The following is a 19,892-nucleotide window of genomic DNA, read 5'->3' on the forward strand; positions in this document are numbered from 1 at the left end:
TTCTTTTTGACAGACATTTTGAAGAGGAAAATAAACATTTTTTTTTTTATTAGCACTAAAAATGCTGTTAGGGGTGCTGATGATACAGTGAAGCAACTTAAAAGACAAAAAAGTAGAAAAAACAAGGATGGTAGACCATTTTTATAGAGAGACTGAGTATATGTCCATGCTGTGCTTGGACAGAAAGACCGAGGAGCCTCTCATGGCAATACTTGTAAGGGAATTCCTACACATGTTCAGTAGAGTTAAAATCCCTACTAGCTAGGAGAAATGAGTCCATTCAGAGCCACCATGTAAAGGCAAATTTTGCCCTACTCATCAACAGAAAAAATATAAAATACAGAGAATAACAAACGTATGTGCTAAAGGAGAATAAGTAACTGGAAATAGAAAAAAAATACCACCTCAAAGTTCACTTTTTCAAAAGCTTCCAGAGACTGTATGTTGTCAAGACTTTCTCCTTCTAGGCACTGGGTTAGATCACGACACCACATTAGCTGAGAAATTGTCAATATAACCTATAAAATTGAATCAGAAACAAATAGATACTCATCTGATTTGCAAAAATTGTGAACAATAAAATAAAAAAAAAATTTAGGATGTTTACCTGAGAAGGGTGTCCAGCAACTGCCCATTCTACCCTGAGTTTATTCTGATAATCACCAATAGCAGCTTTGCTTAAACGTCTCAGAGAACTGAACATTGCTTCTTCTACTTTGCCAAGCCAGTCTTCTACATTCCCTCTTGCCTTAAGACCTTTTCCCAAACTTACCTAGAAAACATAATTAGAACTTCATGAATGGCTAGATATTTCTTTTTTTTATTTAATCTTTTTTAAGTTTTAAATCTTTTACATGATACAAAACCAAGGCAAACAAGAAAAACAAAAATAAACATTACATATTCCAAATTACAAGAATAAGGAAATCTTACAAAGCCCACATAAAAAAGGAGAGGGAAGAAACAGCAAAAATCACACTATAACAATGCTCATTATATCATTCCACCTGAAGAACAAGAACTCATTGATATTTATCTTCTAGAAAGGTTTGCAAAGAAACAGGGTCAACTAAAATATATCTGATATGTTATCAAACAATTACAGCAGAGCTTTAAAAAGAAGGCAGCCCCAAATGGCAAAACTTCAACTGTGGAAAGAGTTGCTTTTTAGCCTGCATCTTCCTTGAGACATCAGGAAAACTATGGAGTTTTTGTCCACAAAATAAACACACTTTATACTTAAAATATTGCTGGAAAAAAGCAAATGTTGCTTACCTGTAACAGGTGTTCTCACAGGACAGCAGGATGTTAGTCCTCACATATGGGTGACATCACAGGATGGAGCCCAATTACGGAACACTTCTGTGAAAGTTTCCAGAACTTTGACTGGCCCCTACTGGGCATGCCCAGCATGGCACTAACCCTGCAGCCAGCAGGGGTCCCCCTTCAGTCTTATTTGAAAGCTACAGGTAGTGCCGAAAAATAAAACAACAAAACGCTACGAATCCAACACCACGGGGCGGCGGGCAGGTTTCGTGAGGACTAACATCCTGCTGTCCTGTGAGAACACATGTTACAGGTAAGCAACATTTGCTTTCTCAAAGGACAAGCAGGATGGTAGTCCTCACATATGGGTGAGTACCGAGCTTAGGATGTCTGAACATGCACCAAATGTACCCAACGGCGTGTAACAGGCACAACAACTGGGGTGGAATTTGTTAGAGGGCATCCTGAAACCCACCGAGCAGGCGGAAGGGTGTTGGTACATCATGTTGGAAATAGGTTACGCAGGACAGTCTGGCCGAAGATGGAATCCTGTCTTCCGGCTTTGTCCAAGCAATAGTGGGCTGCGAAGGTAAGGAGAGAACTCCAGGTGGCAGCCTTGCAATTGTCAGTAAGCGGCACCGATCGTAGGTGTGCTACTGAAGTCGCCATGGCCCTCACAGAGTGTGCTTTAGCACGGTCTAGAAAAGGAATGCCTGCTTGCTGATAGCAAAAAGAGATGCAGTCCGCCAACCAGGAGGAGAGAGTCTGCTTACCCACAGGTTGCCCTAATTTGTTGGGATGGAATGAGACGAATAAATGAGTGCTCTTCCTGTGGGCAAGTGTACAGTCTAGATAGAAAGCTAGAGCCCGTTTACAGTCAAGGGTATGCAGAGCCTGTTCCCCTGGATTGGAGTGGGGCCTGGGAAAGAAGATAGGTAGTATGATGGATTGATTAATGTGAAACTCCGAGACTACCTTAGGTAAGAACTTAGGGTGAGTGTGGAGTACCGCCCAGTCCTGCAGGAGTTTAGTGTAAGGCGGATAAGGTAACTAGGGCCTGTAACTCACTAACCCTGCGAGCTGAAGTGATAGCCAAAAGGAAAATCACTTTCCATGTGAAATAGCAAATGTTGCTTACCTGATGTAACAGGTGTTCTCACAGGACAGCAGGATGTTAGTCCTCACAAATGGGTGACATCGAGGATGGAGCCCAATCACGGAAAACTTCTGTCAAAGTTTCTGGAACTTTGACTGGCCCCTACTGGGCATGCCCAGCATGGCACCAACCCTGCAGCCAGCAGGGGTCCCCCTTCAGTCTTGTTTCAAAGCTACAGGCAGTGCTGAAAAATAAAATAAGAAAACGAACCCAACACCGCGGGGCGGCAGGCGTATTTCGTGAGGACTAACATCCTGCTGTCCTGTGAGAACACCTGTTACATCAGGTAAGCAACATTTGCTTTCTCACAGGACAAGCAGGATGGTAGTCCTCACAAATGAGTGAGTACCGAGCTGAGGATGTCCGAACGTGCACCAAATGTACCCAACGGTGTGCAACAGGCACAAGAACTGGGGTGGAATTTGGTGGAGGACATCCGCACCCCACCGGGTAGGCGGAAGGGTGTTGGTACGTCAGGTTGGAAAAAGGTTACGCAAGACAGATTGGCCAAAGATGGAATCCTGTTTTCCGGCTTTGTCCAAGTAGTAGTGGGTTGCAAATGTATGGAGAGAGCTCCAGGTAGCAGCCCTGCAGATATCAGAAAGCGGCACCAATCGAAGGTGTGCTACTGAAGTCGCCATGGCCCTCACAGAGTGTGCTTTAACACGGTCTTGAAAAGGAATGCCTGCTTGCTGATAGCAAAAAGAGATGCAGTCCGCCAACCAGGAGGAAAGAGCCTGCTTACCCACAGGTTGCCCTAACTTGTTGGGATGGAAAGAGACGAATAATTGTGTGCTCCTTCTGTGGGCAACTGTACGGTCTAGATAGAAAGCTAGAGCTCGTTTACAGTCTAGGGTATGCAGAGTCTGTTCCCCGGAGTTGGAGTGGGGCCTGGGAAAGAAAATAGGTAGTATGATGGATTGATTAATATGAAACTCCGAAACTACCTTAGGTAAAAACTTAGGGAGAGTGCGGAGTACCGCCCGGTCCTGCAGGAGTTTAGTGTAAGGCGGATAGGTAACTAGGGCCTGTAACTCACTAACTCTGCGAGCAGAAGTGATAGCAAGAAGGAATAACACTTTCCACGTGAGATATTTAAGGTCACAGGAGTGAAGAGGTTCGAAAGGTGGTTTCATAAGCAGACCAAGATTAAGGTCCCAAGATGGGGCTGGAGGACGTAAAGGTAGCCTCATATGCAGCAAGCCTTTAAGAAAACGTGTTGCAAGGGGTTGTACTGAAATAAAGACATCCCCGAAACCGTTATGGAAGGCGGATACCGCACTGACATGCATTCTAATGGAAGAGGTCTTTAGACCTGATTCCGATAAATGCCAAAGATAGTCCAAGAATTTAGGGATTGGACAGGAAAAGGGATAAAGGGACTGAGAAGTGCACCATGATGTGTACCTTTTCCATTTATAGGAATAGGATTTTCTTGTGGAAGGCTTTCGTGAAGCGATCAGGACACGAGAAACTGAATCCGAAAGGTTAAGTGGTTGAAGGATTAACTTTTCAACATCCATGCCGTCAGGGACAAGGCTTGGAGGTTGAGATGGAGGAGGAATCCGTCGTTTTGAGTGATCAGATGCGGGTCCGTTCCCAAAGGAATGTACCTGCGGATGGAGAGTTCCTGGAGAATGGGAAACCACACTTGGCGTGGCCAGTGCGGTGCTATCAGGATCATGGTTCCCCTGTCCTGACGTAGCTTCACGAGAGTCTTCGAGAGAAGAGGAAGTGGAGGGAATGCATAAAGCAGATCGGTCGTGCACGTGAGGGAGAATGCATCTCTGGACCGAGAGTGCTGACTCCGAATGAAAGAGCAGTAATTGTCCACTTTGTGGTTCTGAGGGGACGCAAAGAGGTCTATGTGGGGATAACCCCATTGCTGGAAAAGAGAGGTCACTACCAGTGGGTTGAGCGACCACTCGTGTGGTTGGAAGACACAGCTCAGCTTGTCTGCAAAGACATTGTCCACCCCCAGTAAGTAGGTGGCCCTGAGGTACATGGAACGGGAGAGGGCTTCTGCCCAAATCTGCGCAGTTTCCTGACAGAGAAGGAAGGAGCCTGTGCCTCCCTGCTTGTTGATGTACCACATGGCCACCTGGTTGTCTGTCTGAATCAAGATTAAGTGATTTGATAGGCAATCTTGAAAAGCCCTGAGAGCGTATTGGATTGCTCGAAGCTCCAGGAAATTTATCTGGTGTTTGGCTTCCTCTGGAGACCAGGATCCTTGAGTTTGTAAACTGTTTACATGGGCTCCCCAGCCGACGTTGGAAGCGGTGGTGAGAATTATTTTAGGATCTGGTGGATGAAAGGGGAAGCCTTGTAGAAGTTTGGATTGATTTTTCCACCAGGCAAGAGACAGACGGAGTGCGTCGGTAATGCGGACAATGATCGACAGAGGCTGAGTGGCTTGAATCCATTGTGATTTCAGAGTCCATTGCATGACTCTCATGGCCAGACGGGCCATTGGAGTCACATAAACTGAAGACGCCATGTGTCCCAGCAGAATTAGGAATTGACGAGCTGATGCTGTGCGTTGAGACTGCAACTGGCAAGCTAGGGACACAAGGGTTTGGACTCGATGAGGAAGGAAGGCTTTTGCCTGTAAGGTGTCCAAGTCTGCCCCAATGAAAGATAAGGTTTGAGATGGGACTAAGTAGGATTTCTCGTAAATGACAAGAAATCCTAGAGAAATTAGAATTTGAATGGTTAGGGTCAGAGAGGACTGAGCGATTTGCTGGGTTGGGGCCCTGATTAACCAATCATCCAAGTAGGGGTTGACGTGCACACCTTCCTTCCTGAGAAACGCTGCAACCACCACGAGACATTTGGTGAAAACTCGTGGTGCGGATGCTAGGCCAAATGGGAACACTCGGTATTGATAGTGGTTTTGGCCTACTAGAAACCAGAGGTATTTGCGATGAGGCTGAGCTATCGCAATGTGGGTATAAGCGTCTTTTTGGTCTAGAGAGCAGAGCCAGTCCTCTCTTTGCAGCAGAGGGAGAAGCGAGCCCAGGGTTACCATCTTGAACTCCTCTCTGTGAAGGTACTTGTTGAGGGCCCGTAGGTCCAGGATTGGTCGAAGTCCTCCTGACTTTTTTGGGATCAGAAAGTACCTGGAATAGAACCCTAGTCCTTGTTGTAAGAGAGGAACGAGTTCTATAGCGTTTGACTGGAGGAGAAGGGAAACTTCCTGCTCTAGAAGAACAGAGTGGTTAGTAAGTCTCCAGGCTTGCAGAGGAGGAGAGTCCGAAGGAAGAGTTAGGAAGTTTAGGTGGTAACCCTGTGCAATTATCGCCAGCACCCAATGATCTGTGGTGATGAGATGCCATTTTTCTGTAAAGTGGCTTAATAGACCTACTGGTATGCTTGGTAGAGGGATTAGGCATCTGCTCTCTAAGTGGTAGTCAAAACCCCGACGCAGGTCCTGGCTGTGGAGCTGCTGCAGGCTTTTGTTTTCGAGGTTGGCGAGGCTGAGGTTTGTGATAAGGCCTCGTCGACCTGGATTTAGTTGATGGGGGATAGTACTTCCGTGGACGGAAGTACTATTTTAGTTTCCTTCTTAAATGGTTGTTTAGAAGGGAAATCAGAAGGAATCGATGAGAGCTGTTTAAGGGTCTCATGATGGTCCTTTAATTCAGCAACTATTTGCTGAATTTGCTCACCAAACAAATTATCCCCTAAACAGGGCAGGTCAGAGAGCCTGTCCTGAACTTCTGGGCGAAGGTCAGAAGACTTAAGCCAAGCCCAGCGTCTTGCTGAGATGGCCGTAGCAGACACCCTAGTAGAAGCATCAAAGATATCATAAGCTGTTCTTATCTCATGCTCCCGGCTTCAAACCCCTTAGTTACCAGGGCTTGAAGTTGTTGTTGGAATTGTTCTGGTAGGGTATCTGAAAATTCCTGTATCTGCTTGAAAATGACCCTATTGTATTGGGTCATGTACAACTGATAAGAAGCTATCCTGGAAATGAGCATGGCCCCTTGGTATACTCTTCTGCCTATACTATCTAGGAACTTATTTTCCTTAGTAGGAGATATAGAGGAGTATGGCTTCATCCTTTTAGATTTCTTTTGAGCTGACTCTACCACTACAGAATGGTGGTTTAGCTGAGGTTTTTGAAAGCCAGGTGCTGACTGTACAAGGTAAGTAGAGTCAGCTTTTTTGTTTACTGGAGCAACAGATCCAGGAGTTTCCCAATTCTTCTTTAGAAGGTCCAGAAAAACCTGATGAATTGGAATGGAAGTGATGACTTTAGGGGCATCCAGAAATGGGAGTAGCTCCATCATCTGGTGCCTGTCATCTTGCTCCGACTGAAGCTGAAAGGGAACCAATTCCGACATTTCCTTCACAAAAATGATGAAAGAGAGATCCTCTGGGGGAGAACACTTTCTACTTTCAGCAGGAGATGGTGGTGAAGGTAAATCATTGGTGTCTGTGGAGGTATCATCACCCCAGGTGTCATAAGGATCAGGTAGCTGACCTGTAGAACCACAAGGGAGTTGGATACCCGAAGGTTTCGGTTGAGGCTCCGAGAAACTCGAAGGAATCACCGGGGGCATCGAGAATACCTTCGGAGGCATCGGTGCAGGCATCGAAGGCATCGGTGGAGCTGATGTGCGTATCGCCCCCGAGGAATGTATCGGTGGCGAGGGACGACACGGCATCGGTGGAACAACTCCCGAAGGAGGAATTCGATACGGTGTTTCTCCACCAGATGAGATTGCCATCGGGGAGTGCACCGGTGCTGTCGGTGACCCAGGTATCATCGGTGGAAGGGCGGTCATGAGCGCTTCCATCCGGGCAAGCAGCGGTGCCAGATCTGCTGGAATCGGGTCTGTGACTGGTTCCACTCTCGGTGCCGGAATCGGTGCCGAAGGAATCTGGAACCGTTGCATCGCCTTGTCGATGGCCTCCTGGACCAGCCGGTCCATTTCTTCCCGGAGACCTGGGGTAACAAGACCCGGCTCCGCGGAAGAGGGAGGCTGAGGCTGAGCCGGAGGGACCACCGTCACCGGTGGAATCGCGGCTCCAAAACCCTGATTGGGTGAGGATTGCCTCGGTGTCTCAGAGACAGAAGTGGACAGTGCTGCTTCTGATCGAGATTTCTTCAGTGGAGGCTCGGACGGTACCGAGGTCGATGACATTGATTCCTCGACGGTCCGAGACTTGCGATGTCGATGGCGATGCTTCTCCCTCCGATCCCCTCGATCATCGGGGGAAGGGACGGGAGTCGATGGCCGTGGATACATCGATGGCAGACGGTCACCGGGAGGTTGTCAACAATGGTGTGACTTCGACGGTGCCAGTTCCGAGGACGTCGTTGCGATGGACGATGTCGGAATGTGAGCATGGAAAAGGAGTCCCATCTTCTCCATTCTGGCTTTGCGACCTTTTGGTATCATAAGGGCACATTTGGTGCAAGTCAGGACATCATGCTCACTGCCTAAACACATTACACAGACTCTATGGGGGTCTGTGATGGACATGGTGCGCGAACAGTCTGGGCACCGACGGAACCCCAACACCATGGCCACTGACCAAAAATTTAGCCATGGGACGGTCAACTGCCAGCAGGCCGCGAGGGCAAAACTCGACGGTAATTGACGGAAAAACGGCAAAAAATTTACCGAAGTACCGCAGGCTAAACTGAGATAGAGGGGGACCCCTTTGGGGCGAATTTAACTTCAAAGAAGTCCGTAAATTCCTGTCAGGAATGTGGTAAGAGCTCCTTAACCGTGTGGCTACTGCTGCGCGGAAAAAAGAAGACTGAAGGGGGACCCCTGCTGGCTGCAGGGTTGGTGCCGTGCTGGGCATGCCCAGTAGGGCCAGTCAAAGTTCCAGAAACTTTGACAGACGTTTTCCGTGATTGGGCTCCATCCTCGATGTCACCCATTTGTGAGGACTACCATCTTGCATGTCCTGTGAGAAATTTTAGGTCACAGGAGTGAAGAGGTTCGAATGGTGGTTTCATGAGCCGACCGACAACCAGATTAAGGTTCCAAGAAGGGGCCGGAGAACGTAAAGGTGGCTTGACATGGAGCAAGCCTTTCAGAAAATGTGTTACGAGGGGTTGTACCGATATAGGGACATCCCCGACACCTTTATGGAAGGCGGCTACCGCACTGACATGCATTCTGATTGAAGAGGTCTTTAGACCTGACTCCGATAAATGCCAGAGATAGTCCAAAAACCTTGGGATTGGACAGGAAAAGGGATCAAGGTATTGCGAAGAGCATCATGATGCTTTTCCATTTATAGGAATATGATTTTCTCATGGATGGCTTCCGTGAAGCAATCAGGACACGAGAAACTGAATCTGAAAGGTTCAGTGGTTGAAGGATTTCAACATCCATGCTGTCCGAGAAAGGCCGGAAGATTGGGATGGCGTAGACAACCGTTGTTCAGAGTGATCAGATGCGGGTCTGTTACCAAGGGAATGTGCCTGCGGATGGAAAGATCCTGTAGTATGGTAAACCACACTTGGTGTGGCCAATGAGGTGCTATCAGGATCAGGGTTCCCTTGTCCTGACGGCGCTTCATGAGAGTCTTCGAGAGAAGAGGAAGTGGGGGGAATGCATAAAGCAGACTGGTTGCCCACAAGAGGGAGAATGCATCTCTGGGCTGAGAGTGTTTGCTGCGAATGAGGGAGCAGTAATTGTCCACTTTGTGGTTCTGAGGGGATGCAAAGAGGTCTGTCTGGGGATAACCCCATTGTTGGAAGATGAAGGTCACTCCCGAGGGGTTGAGAGACCACTCGTGCGGTTGGAAGACACGACTCAGCTTGTCTGCCAAGACATTGTGCACTCCCGGCAAGTAGGTGGCCCTGAGGTACATCGTGTGGGAGAGTGCTTCCGCCCAAATCTGTGCAGCTTCCTGACACAGAAGGAAGGAGCCTGTGCCTCCCTGCTTGTTGATGTACCACATGGCCACCTGGTTGTCCGTCTGAATCAGGATGACATGATTTGATAGGCAATCCTGAAAAGCTCTGAGAGCATATCGAATTGCTCGAAGCTCCAGGAAATTCATCTGGTGTTTGGCTTCCTCTGGAGACCAAGATCCTTGTGACTGCAGATCGTTCACATGGGCTCCCCACCCGAGGTTGGAAGCGTCGGTGGTGAGAATGATGTGAGGATCTGGTAGTTGAAAGGGCAGTCCCTGGAGGAGACTGTTCTGATATTTCCACCAGGCGAGAGACAGACGGAGTGAGTCAGTGATGTGGATAATAAGAACATAAGAAAATGCCATACTGGGTCAGACCAAGGGTCCATCAAGCCCAGCATCCTGTTTCCAACAGTGGCCAATCCAGGCCATAAGAACCTGGCAAGTACCCAAAAACTAAGTCTATTCCATGTTACCATTGCTAATGGCAGTGGCTATTCTCTAAGTGAACTTAATAGCAGGTAACCACCGCTATACTAACTGCACTAACCACATCCTCTGGCAACAAATTACAGAGTTTAATTGTGCGTTGAGTAAAAAAGAACTTTCTCCGATTAGTTTTAAATGTGCCCCATGCTAACTTCATGGAGTGCCCCCTAGTCCTTCTACTATCCGAAAGAGTAAATAACCGATTCACATCTACCCGTTCTAGACCTCTCATAATTTTAAACATCTCTATCATATCCCCCCTCAGCCGTCTCTCCTCCAAGCTGAAAGGTCCTAACCGCTTTAGTCTTTCCTCATAGGGGAGCTATTCCATTCCCCTTATGATTTTGGTAGCCCTTCTCTGTACCTTTTCCATCGCAATTATATCTTTTTTGAGATGCGGCGACCAGAATTGTACACAGTATTAAAGGTGCGTTCTCACCATGGAGCGATACAGAGGCATTATGACATTTTCCGTTTTATTCACCATTCCCTTTCTAAAAATTCCCAACATTATGTTTGCTTTTTTGACTGCCGCAGCACACTGAACCGACGATCTCAATGTGTTATCCACTATGACGCCTAGATCTCTTTCTTGGGTTGTAGCACCTAATATGGAACCCAACATTGTGTAATTATAGCATGGGTTATTTTCCCCTATATGCATCACCTTGCACTTATCCACATTAAATTTCATCTGCCATTTGGATGCCCAATTTTCCAGTCTCACAAGGTCTTCCTGCAATTTATCACAATCTGCTTGTGATTTAACTACTCTGAACAATTTTGTGTCATCTGCAAATTTGATTATCTCACTCGTCGTATTTCTTTCCAGATCATTTATAAATATATTGAAAAGTAAGGGTCCCAATACAGATCTCTGAGGCCCTCCACTGTCCACTCCCTTCATCTGAGAAAATTGTCCATTTAATCCTACTCTCTGTTTCCTGTCTTTTAGCCAGTTTGCAATCCACGAAAGGATATCGCCACATATCTTCTTAGACGGGACCAGACGTCTCAACCATCTTGAAAAGGTAATCCTCCATTTGTTTCCTTTTCAAGATGGTTGAGACGTCTGGTCCCGTCTAAGAAGATATGTGGCTCTTGTTAGAATTATTACTATACGCCCCTGAGGAAGCTTACCCAGCGAAACACCGGCCAGTGTAGGGCTTTCCTACTAACTACATATGAAAGAGTCATTTTTGTTCATATGAATGGAGGACTGTTTTAATTTGAAAAAAGAAGAAAAAATATTGTGTTGCATTAAAATAATGATGAAGTTGGATGATAGATAAGACCGGTTAGTGTCTACTTGAAAGTGACACATAATGTCAAGGCTTGCTGACACCTTCATAGGCTATTAATTGAAGTGTTGTATTTTGGGTTCCACATTTTTGGTGATCTGGTATTTGAAGTCTCCCATTATTACTGCACTACCAATTTGGTTAGCTTCCCTAATTTCTCTTACCATTTCACTGTCCGTCTCACCATCTTGACCAGGTGGATGGTAGTATACCCCTATCACTATTGTCTTCCCCGACACACAAGGGATTTCTACCCATAAAGATTCAATTTTGTATTTGGTCTCATGCAGGATGTTTATCCTGTTGGACTCTATGCCATCACGGACATAAAGCGCCAAACCTCCTCCCGGGTGCTCCTCTCTGTCATTGCGATATAATTTGTACCCCGGTATAGCACTGTCCCATTGGTTATCCTCTTTCCACCATGTCTCTGAGATGCCAATTAAGTCTATGTCATCATTCACTGCTATATATTCTAATTCTCCCATTTTACTTCTTAGACTTCTGGCATTAGCATACAAACATTTCAAAGTTTGTTTTTTGTTTGTATTTTCATTCTGCTTTTTAATTGATAGGGATAAGTTAGAATTTTTTAGCTCAGTGGGACATCAAACCCAATCAATATCCAGGATAATTGGCCTCATTATTATGGAGAAAGAAGCCCAGCAACAAGATGAGTACTACTGAGACTTTTGCATTGAGTGCAACATGTACAGTTATTTCCCAGTTGGGGAGAGGTCACATTTGTGCACCGGTATAAAAAGCTAGAGGCCCTCAGAGAATGAATACAAACCCTGGAAACCAGAATAGCAGATCTAAAGGAGGTTAATGAGGTTAAGAGAAATATCAATGAGGTCATCAGGATCATTGTAGAACAGTACCACCTCCACTCTGGCAGCTTTAGTGCAGATATGGAGGAGCAAGATCACAGTTTAGGAGCGCATCAGCCTTGCACAGTGGGAAGATCTCTTATAAAAAGGACCAACTATACAAGAGACACATTATCCTCTTGCACCAAAGATAAGTCTTCTGTGGGAGGGTCTCAGGAGGGTAAAGCTAAGACCATAGTGGTCACTGGCAATTCTATTATCAGGAACATAGATAGTTGGGTGACTGGTAGTCATGAAGACTGCATGATGACTTGCCTATCCGGTGCAAGGGTTGCAGTTCTATCACAAGGCCTAGATAGAATTTTAGGAAATGCTGGGTAAGATTCCATTGTGGTATATGTTGGTACCAACAATATAGGGAAGCAAGGTTAAGGGATTCTGAAGACAAATGTAGGGTCTTAGAAAGGAAATTGAAATCTAGTACCTGAAGAATAGTATTCTCCAAAATGCTATCTGTTCCACGTGCAGGCCCATAGCAACAAGCAGAGCTCTTGAGTCTCAATGTGAGGATGAGATACTGGTGAAGGAAGGAGGGATTTGGATTAATAAGAAACTGGGGAACATTCTGGGAAAAGAGGAGCTTATTCCATGATGGCCTCTACTTTAACAGAGCTAGAGCCAAGCTGATGGCACTAAAATTAAAAAAATGAAATAGGGCAGTCTTTAAACTAAATTATGGGAGAAAGCCAACAGTTACTCAAGAGAGCATGGTTCAGAGTCGTGTGCCTACAGGTGTTATGGATCCTCCATAAATAATAGGATTCCCTGAATCAGAGGATGAAAGGCATTTAAATAAAGTATTAGTTTCCAGGAACAATTCTGGGTTGCCTGAAGATAAAATTATAGAAAAAAATGCAAAGGACAGTGAGGGTAAGATCATGAAAAACTGGGACATGTTGAATTGTCTTTATTCCAGTGTAAAAAGCCAGAATAATAAAATTGGTGAACTGGAGTGTAAGGTGACAAAAGAGAAATAATAGGCATCATGAAAACCTAGTAGAAAGATAACCAATGGGATACAGCAATACCAAGATAGAAGACATAAGAACACAAAAACATAAAAGCATAAGATTTGCCATACTGAGACATCAAGCCATCAATCCCAGTATCGTTTCCAATAGTGGCCAACATAAGTCACAAGTACCTGGCAGGATAGATTCTATGCTGCTTACCCAAGGGATAAGCAATGGATTTCCCCAAGTCCACCTTAATAATGGTTAAAGGACTTTTCTTCAGGTTTTGTTCCAAACCTTTTTTAAGCTACACTAACAGCTTTTACCATATCCAACAGCAATTAATTCCAGAGCTTAATTATGTGCTGAGTGAAAAAAATTTTTTTCCTATTTGTTTTAAATGTACTAACTAGTAATTTCATTGAGTGTCCCTTAAGTCTTTGAACTTTTTGAAAGAGTAAACAACCAATTTGTTTTTGCCTATTCCACCCCACTCATTATTTCACAGACCTCAGTCATATCTCTACTCAAACATCTCTTCTCCAAGATGAAGAACCCTAAATTTTTTAGTATTTTCTCATAAGGGAATCATTCCTTCCCCTTTATCATTTTGGTTGACCTTCTCTATACATTTTCTAATTCTGCTATATCTTTTTTGAGATTCTATGCCCATAAATGCATACAATACTCAAGGTGTTATCGCACCATAGAGCGATACAGAGGCATTATAATATTCTCTATTTTTTTCTATATTCTTTCCCTAATAATTCCTAGCACTCTGTTTGCTTTCTTGGTTGCCACTGCATACTGAACAGAGATTTTAACATATTATCCACAATGCCTTGTCAGAAGCGATTGACCAAAGGGTAGGATAGCTTTCTACATCAGGAGTGGTCTACAGTCAAGTAAAATTAAACTTCAGAAGATACAGGCTAAAATCTTGAATCCCTGTGGACAAGTGCCAAGACAGAATAGGGGAAATTTAGTAGCGGGGATACTCTAGACCAGCAGGGAAAATAGATGAGGGAATGCATACAAAGGTCAAGCAAAGTAGGAGACATAACAATAATAATAATAATAATAATAATAGAGGGGCTTTTATTACCCCACCATTGATTGGGTGAGTATCTCCTTTAATCACTCAAGAGAAGTGAAATTTCTAGATACTATAACTTGCTACTTCTTGAAGAAGTTGGTCAGGAAGTACATGACACAAAGTGCTACCCTAGTCTTGGTCCTCAGTGGAATGCAGGACCTTGTGAAGGGGGTAACAGTGGTGGAATCACTGGGCAACAGTGACCACAACATGATCGATATTGATATACATATTGGAATAGAAGTCCAGAGAAAAATTACAGCAGTTTGCCAGAATTTCAAAATGAGGGATTATGAAAGATTGAGGAAACTGTTTAGAAGGAAATGAAAGGGCGCCAATAGAAAAGTTCAAGGTGTGCATGAGGCATGGAATAATTTTAAAAACACCATATTTGAAGTCCAGCTAAAGTGTATCCCACATATCAAAAAAATGAGGAAAAAGACCAAGTGGGTAAATAAATGAAAATTGGTTTTTACCTGCTAATTTTTGTTCCTGTAATATAACAGATCAGTCCAGAAAAGTGAGTTGTGTATCCCTACCAGCAGGTGGAGTCAGAGAACAATTAGAACTTTGGGCACTGCTACATAAGCCCATGCTAACAGAACTAAATAATGAAGGGTAGCACCCAACCAAATTTCTGGACTAACACTTCGTCGCTGGCAAAAACCAGAATGAACAACTGCTAAAAACTGTTCCATGAATCAAGTATGCAAAAGAGGAGCTTCAATAATAAAAAACTTAAGCAGGTTCTGACCCAGACAGTCTTTCGGTATCTGAAGAAAGGGGTGGGCCTCTGGACTGATCTGTGGTATTACAGGAATGAAAATTAGCAGGTAAGAACCAATTTTCATTTCCTGAAAATACCCAGATCAGTCCAGAAAAGTGGGATGTACCAAAGCCACCCTACACTGGGCGGGAACCTGAAAGACCCGCACGAAGCACACTTTCCCCGAAGGACGGTTCATCAGAAGCCTTAACGTCCAATCGGTAATGTTTCATAAAAGTGTGAATAGATGACCACACCACCGTCCTACAGATCTCCTGAGGTGACAGTAGCTGACACTATGCCCAGGAGGTAGCCTGAACCCTAGTGGAATGAGCTCTGAGACCCAAAGACACCTGACGCCCTCGGGCTATGTATGCTGCACAAATGGCTTCCTTAATCCACCGAGATATGGTCACCTTTGACGCTTTGTCCCCCTTCTTTGGGCCACCAAAGAGAACGAACAAAAGATCAGAATGTCTGAAGTCATTGATAACCTCCAAATAACGCAATAAGGCGCGCCGCACATCCAAAAGATGAAGGTCTCTGCTCTGAGAAGACTCCCGGGACTAGTTAAGGAACCCCGGAAGCTCCACGGTTTGATTGACGTGAAAGGCTGAAACCACCTTAGGGACAAAGGACGGAACCGTACGTAATGATATCCGATCGTCGTAAATCCAAAGAAAAGGATCCCAACAAGACAGAGCCTGCAACTCTGGGATCCGACGGGCCGAGCAAATGGCCACAAAAACACCGTTTTCAAAGTCAGATCTTTCAGGGAAACTCCACGAAGAGGCTCGAAAGGAACGCCACATAGAACTTGCAGGACTAAATTCAAAGTCCAAAACGGAAACACCGAATGGATAGTAGGGTGCAAATGTTTGACCCCTTAAGAAATCGAGCAATATCCGGATGCGCTGCCAGCGAACAGCCGCCAAAGTTTCCCCACAAGGCACCTAGAGCTGCAACTTGTACACGAAGGGAATTCAACGCCAAGCCCTTAACGAGGCCCTGTTGCAGAAAGTCAAGCACCTGAGGAAAATGCACCGCTAAAAGGTTGCAGTAACGCTGATGACACCACGTCTCAAAAAGCTTCCAAACTCTCACATAGGCCATAGAGGGGGCAGGATGTCTTACCTGAAGGAGAGTGGAAATGACTTGTTCTGAATAACCCCTCAAGCGTAAACATCGCCTCTCAAAAGCCAAGCCACGAGAGAGAAGCGATCCTCCCGATCCGAAAATATGGGCCCCTGATGGAGCAGATGCGTTAGATCAGGGGTCCCCAACCACCGGTACGCGGACCGGGACCGGGCCGTGGGAGTTTTATGCCGGTTCACGGCGCCGCCAAGCACCGGCAGGTGTGTCGCGCGCTCCCGGTCTCTCCCGCTGCCGCCGGGCTGTCAGCACGTTCAAGCCCAGTGGGAACGGCAGCGGTGCTAGAAGAAGCTGTGGCACCCGCGGCTGGCCTTTTCTTCTTCCCGCGCCTGCCCCCCCTCCCGTGACCCGGAACAGGAAGTGATACACGGAGCGGTGCGCGGGAAAGAGAAAGAGCCGGGCCGCGTGATAAAGTAGCAGCAGCGGCTGCAGCGTCAGTCCCCGAGCAATAGAATCAGCCGGTAAACGAGAAAGAAGACAGCAGCAGGAGCCTCCCGCGGCCCATGGGATTCTTCTTTCTTGGCCTGTGGGGGCTGCTGCAGCTCCCATTTGTGCTCCGGGGGGGGGGGGGGGGGGTGGAGAAGAGAAAGTGAGTGGGAGAAAGAGAGAGAAGCAGCCAGCCAGCCAGCCTGTGTGTGATTGACTGGTCAGAGCTGATGTGTGTGTGTATGTGAGAGACAATGAAAGTGATTGCTCAGGGAGATGACTGATGTGTATGTGAGAGTGTGAGACATTAGTCAGGGAGGTGACTGATGTGTGTGTGTGAGAGAGAGAAAAAGCATGGAAGTGAGAAGTCTGGGTATGTGGGAAAGCATGGGCGTAAGAAGCCTGGTGTTGTGGGGGTGAAAGAAAGCATGGGAGTGAGAAACCTGGGTGAGTGTGCATGCATGAGAGAGAGAGACTGCTTGGTAAGGTGACAGTGTGTGAGAGAAAAAGACTGGTGTGTGTGAATGTGAGAGAATGTGATTCAGGGAATGAGAAGCCTGTGCACGTGGAGAGTGAGCATGGAAATGAGAGAGACTGGTGTGTGTGTAACAGAGAGAAAGTGATTATGGGAATGAGAAGCCTGTGCATGTGAAGAGAGTGAGCATGAGAGTGAGAAACCTGGGTGTGTGTGAGACACAGCATGGGAGGGAGAAGCCTGTATATCTGAAAGAGAACATGGAAGTGGGAAGCCTGTGTGTGTGTGTATATGCATGAGCGAGATCAGGTGACTGGTGTGTGTGTGTGTGTGTGAGAGAGAGAGAAATAAAGTGATTATGGGAATGAGAAGCCTGTGCATGTGAAGAGTGAGCATGGGAGTGAGAAACCTGGGTGTGTGTGAGACACATCATGGGAGGGAGAAGCCTGTATATCTGAAAGAGAACATGGGAGTGAGAGACTGGTGAGTGTGTGTGAGAGAGAAAGAAAGTGATTATGGGAATGAGAAGCCTGTGCATGTGGAGAGAACAAGCATGGGAGTGAGAGACTGGTGAGTGAGTGTGTGTGTGTGTGTGTGTGTGTGGGTGTGAGTGTGTGTGAGAGAGAGAGAGACAGAGAAAGTGATTATGAGAGTGAGAAGCCCATATATGTAAGTAGAACACGGGAGTGGGAAGCCTGTGTGTGTGTGTGTGTATGGCATGAGAGAAACTGTTCAGGAAGGTGACTGGTGTGTGTGTGCCAAAGACTGTTTGGGAGATGATTGCTGTGTGAGAGACAGAAACTGGTCATGGGGGCAAGACTGGTATGGTGTGTGTGTGAGAGACATGGGCACTAAGGAAGAGGACCATAAGTATAGAGCTTAGCTTCTACTACTGCTTCTGGTGTGTGCCACGGCCTGCAGGGAAGGGGAATAGGAGAGCTGCTGGAGGGGGTAAGTAAAGGTGGCTTTTTAAGTTTATTTTTCTTGACTGCCATTTTAATTGTGTGATGTCTGCTTTTTTGAAATATTTTATTGGTGTTTGGAGAATGTTTAATAGTTTTTATGAGTTTTTAATTGTTGGATGTTATTCTGTTCATAGCTGTTTTGAAACATTTATTCTGCGTATTAGTATAGTTTTACAATTATTTCTGTGTGGGGATCTATAGCTGCTTGCTAGTTCTGTTTTCCTAATAAGAGGTGTATTGGTTTTTAGGACCTGATTTAATATTTGTAGTGTTGCCTTTTCATAGATAGGGTTGCTCCTGTTTGAGTGTATTCCATAATACAGGTGTAACTGTGTGTGGATTAGTTTATGTGCATTACTACAGATCCTGGGAGTATGTTAGGTTGGTTCTGTGTCTGTTACCGAGATGAGATATTTTGCTAGCATGTAAGCGTTTGTATCGGTCTTATTTGTTGTGTTTTCTCAGAGGACATGCATTGGTGGTAAACTGCTGTCTTTTCATAAGTAGGGCTATTGAGCCTGGAAGTAGAAGGAGTTTGAGTTGCTGTTACTGAGATGTCACCAGAACCAGAATATTCTTTTTGTAGGGTGAGTTGTATGGGGAATGTCATAATTCTGCTTTACATCCATTATTGTGGGTCAGGGGGGTTCCTGTGGATACAAACTGTACTTTTACATCTAGCCCCGTGACGATCATGGGTTAGTGTGCCATGCATGTGAGAACCTATGGTGAGTTGAGTCACATTCACATTATAAATGTCATAATTAAATGATAAGTGTGTACTAAAATCCAACCCCCTCCTTAACCCCATATGACCAAAGCCCCGCCCCTACCCCACCTCCACACCGCCCTGCCGGGCCATGGAAAAATGGTCTTGCTTGAAGCCGGTCCCTGGTGCAAAAAAGGTTGGGGACCACTGCGTTAGATGAGCCAGCTGAAGTGGACCCTCTAGAGCCAAGCGTACCAGACCTGCGAACCACAGACGACGTGGCCACTCCGGCGCCACCAGAATCACCCTTCCCGGGTGCCGCTCTATGTGACAGAGAAGCCGACCTATGAGGGGCCAGGGCGGGAAGGCATACAGCAAAATCCCTGTGGGCCAAGGACACACGAGAGGATATATGCCCACTGAGCCCTGTTCTCGGCGATGGCTGAAAAAACAAACTGTTTTCGCGTTCGCCTGCGTTGCCATCAGATCCAGCTGAGGAGTTCCCCATCTGGCGCAAATGAGATTCCATGCCTCGAGAGATAGTTCACATTCCCCTGGGTCTAGTTGCTGACAGCTGAGATAATCGGCTTGCACATTCTCTACTCTCGCGACATGGAATGCGGCAATGCCCTCGAGATGGCGCTCCGCCCAGGTGAACAGAAGACGTGCCTCCAGTGCTATGGCGTACAACCCTGGTCTCGAGCTGGTTTATGGACTAGAATCTTTCCATCGCCGACCAGAGCCCTTGGGCGGACCTGTCTGCACACACCGGCCCCAACCTGAGAGGCTGGCATCGGTGGAGATTATTAGCCAATTTGGAATGTCCATATCCACCCCCCATTCCAGATTGTCCAATGACAGCCACCATGACAGACTGGCTCTGGATTCCAGAAGTAGAGGCATTGATAGATGGAATTTCTCCGACACCAGGCTCCAGCGAGACAAAAGTGCATGCTGTAAAGGTCTTAAGTGAGCAAATGCCCAAGGAACCAAGTCCAAGGTTGAAGCCATGAAGCCCAGGACCTGAAGATGTATTTGTTCCTGCAACTTCCCTATTCGGTCCGCCGCTAAAAACACTTTGCCCAGCAAGGTATCGAATTGTGCTCCGAGATAAATCAACTTCTGAGTGGGTTCCAAGTGACTCTTCTGCCCATTGATTACCAAACCTAGGGATTGCAATGTGAACATCACCATGTGCACTGATCTCTCGCAGTCCTCCCGAGACTTCACACGAATCAACCAGATGTCCAGGTACGGGTGGACCAAGATTCCCTCCTGCCAAAAGAAGGCACGTGCGAGGAGATGTTGCGAGACCAAATGGGAGGGCTCAAAATTGGAAGTGTTGTCCCAAGATCTTGAACTG

The 19,892-nt window shown here is 46.1% G+C and overlaps 1 protein-coding gene across 1 annotated transcript in view; it reads right to left on the minus strand.

Annotated features, from left to right (window-relative positions):
- The window catches only part of DNAH6 (dynein axonemal heavy chain 6), a 3,261,518-nt gene that overhangs the window by 2,118,669 nt on the left and 1,122,957 nt on the right, over positions 1-19,892 (minus strand). The window contains 2 exon segments of the mRNA XM_029602297.1: positions 405-518; positions 608-772. Of these exon segments, the coding sequence (XP_029458157.1) occupies positions 405-518; positions 608-772 (279 nt within the window).

This window comes from Rhinatrema bivittatum, chromosome 1, assembly GCF_901001135.1.
Source record: "Rhinatrema bivittatum chromosome 1, aRhiBiv1.1, whole genome shotgun sequence".
In the NCBI taxonomy this organism is placed as follows: Eukaryota; Metazoa; Chordata; class Amphibia; order Gymnophiona; family Rhinatrematidae; genus Rhinatrema; species Rhinatrema bivittatum.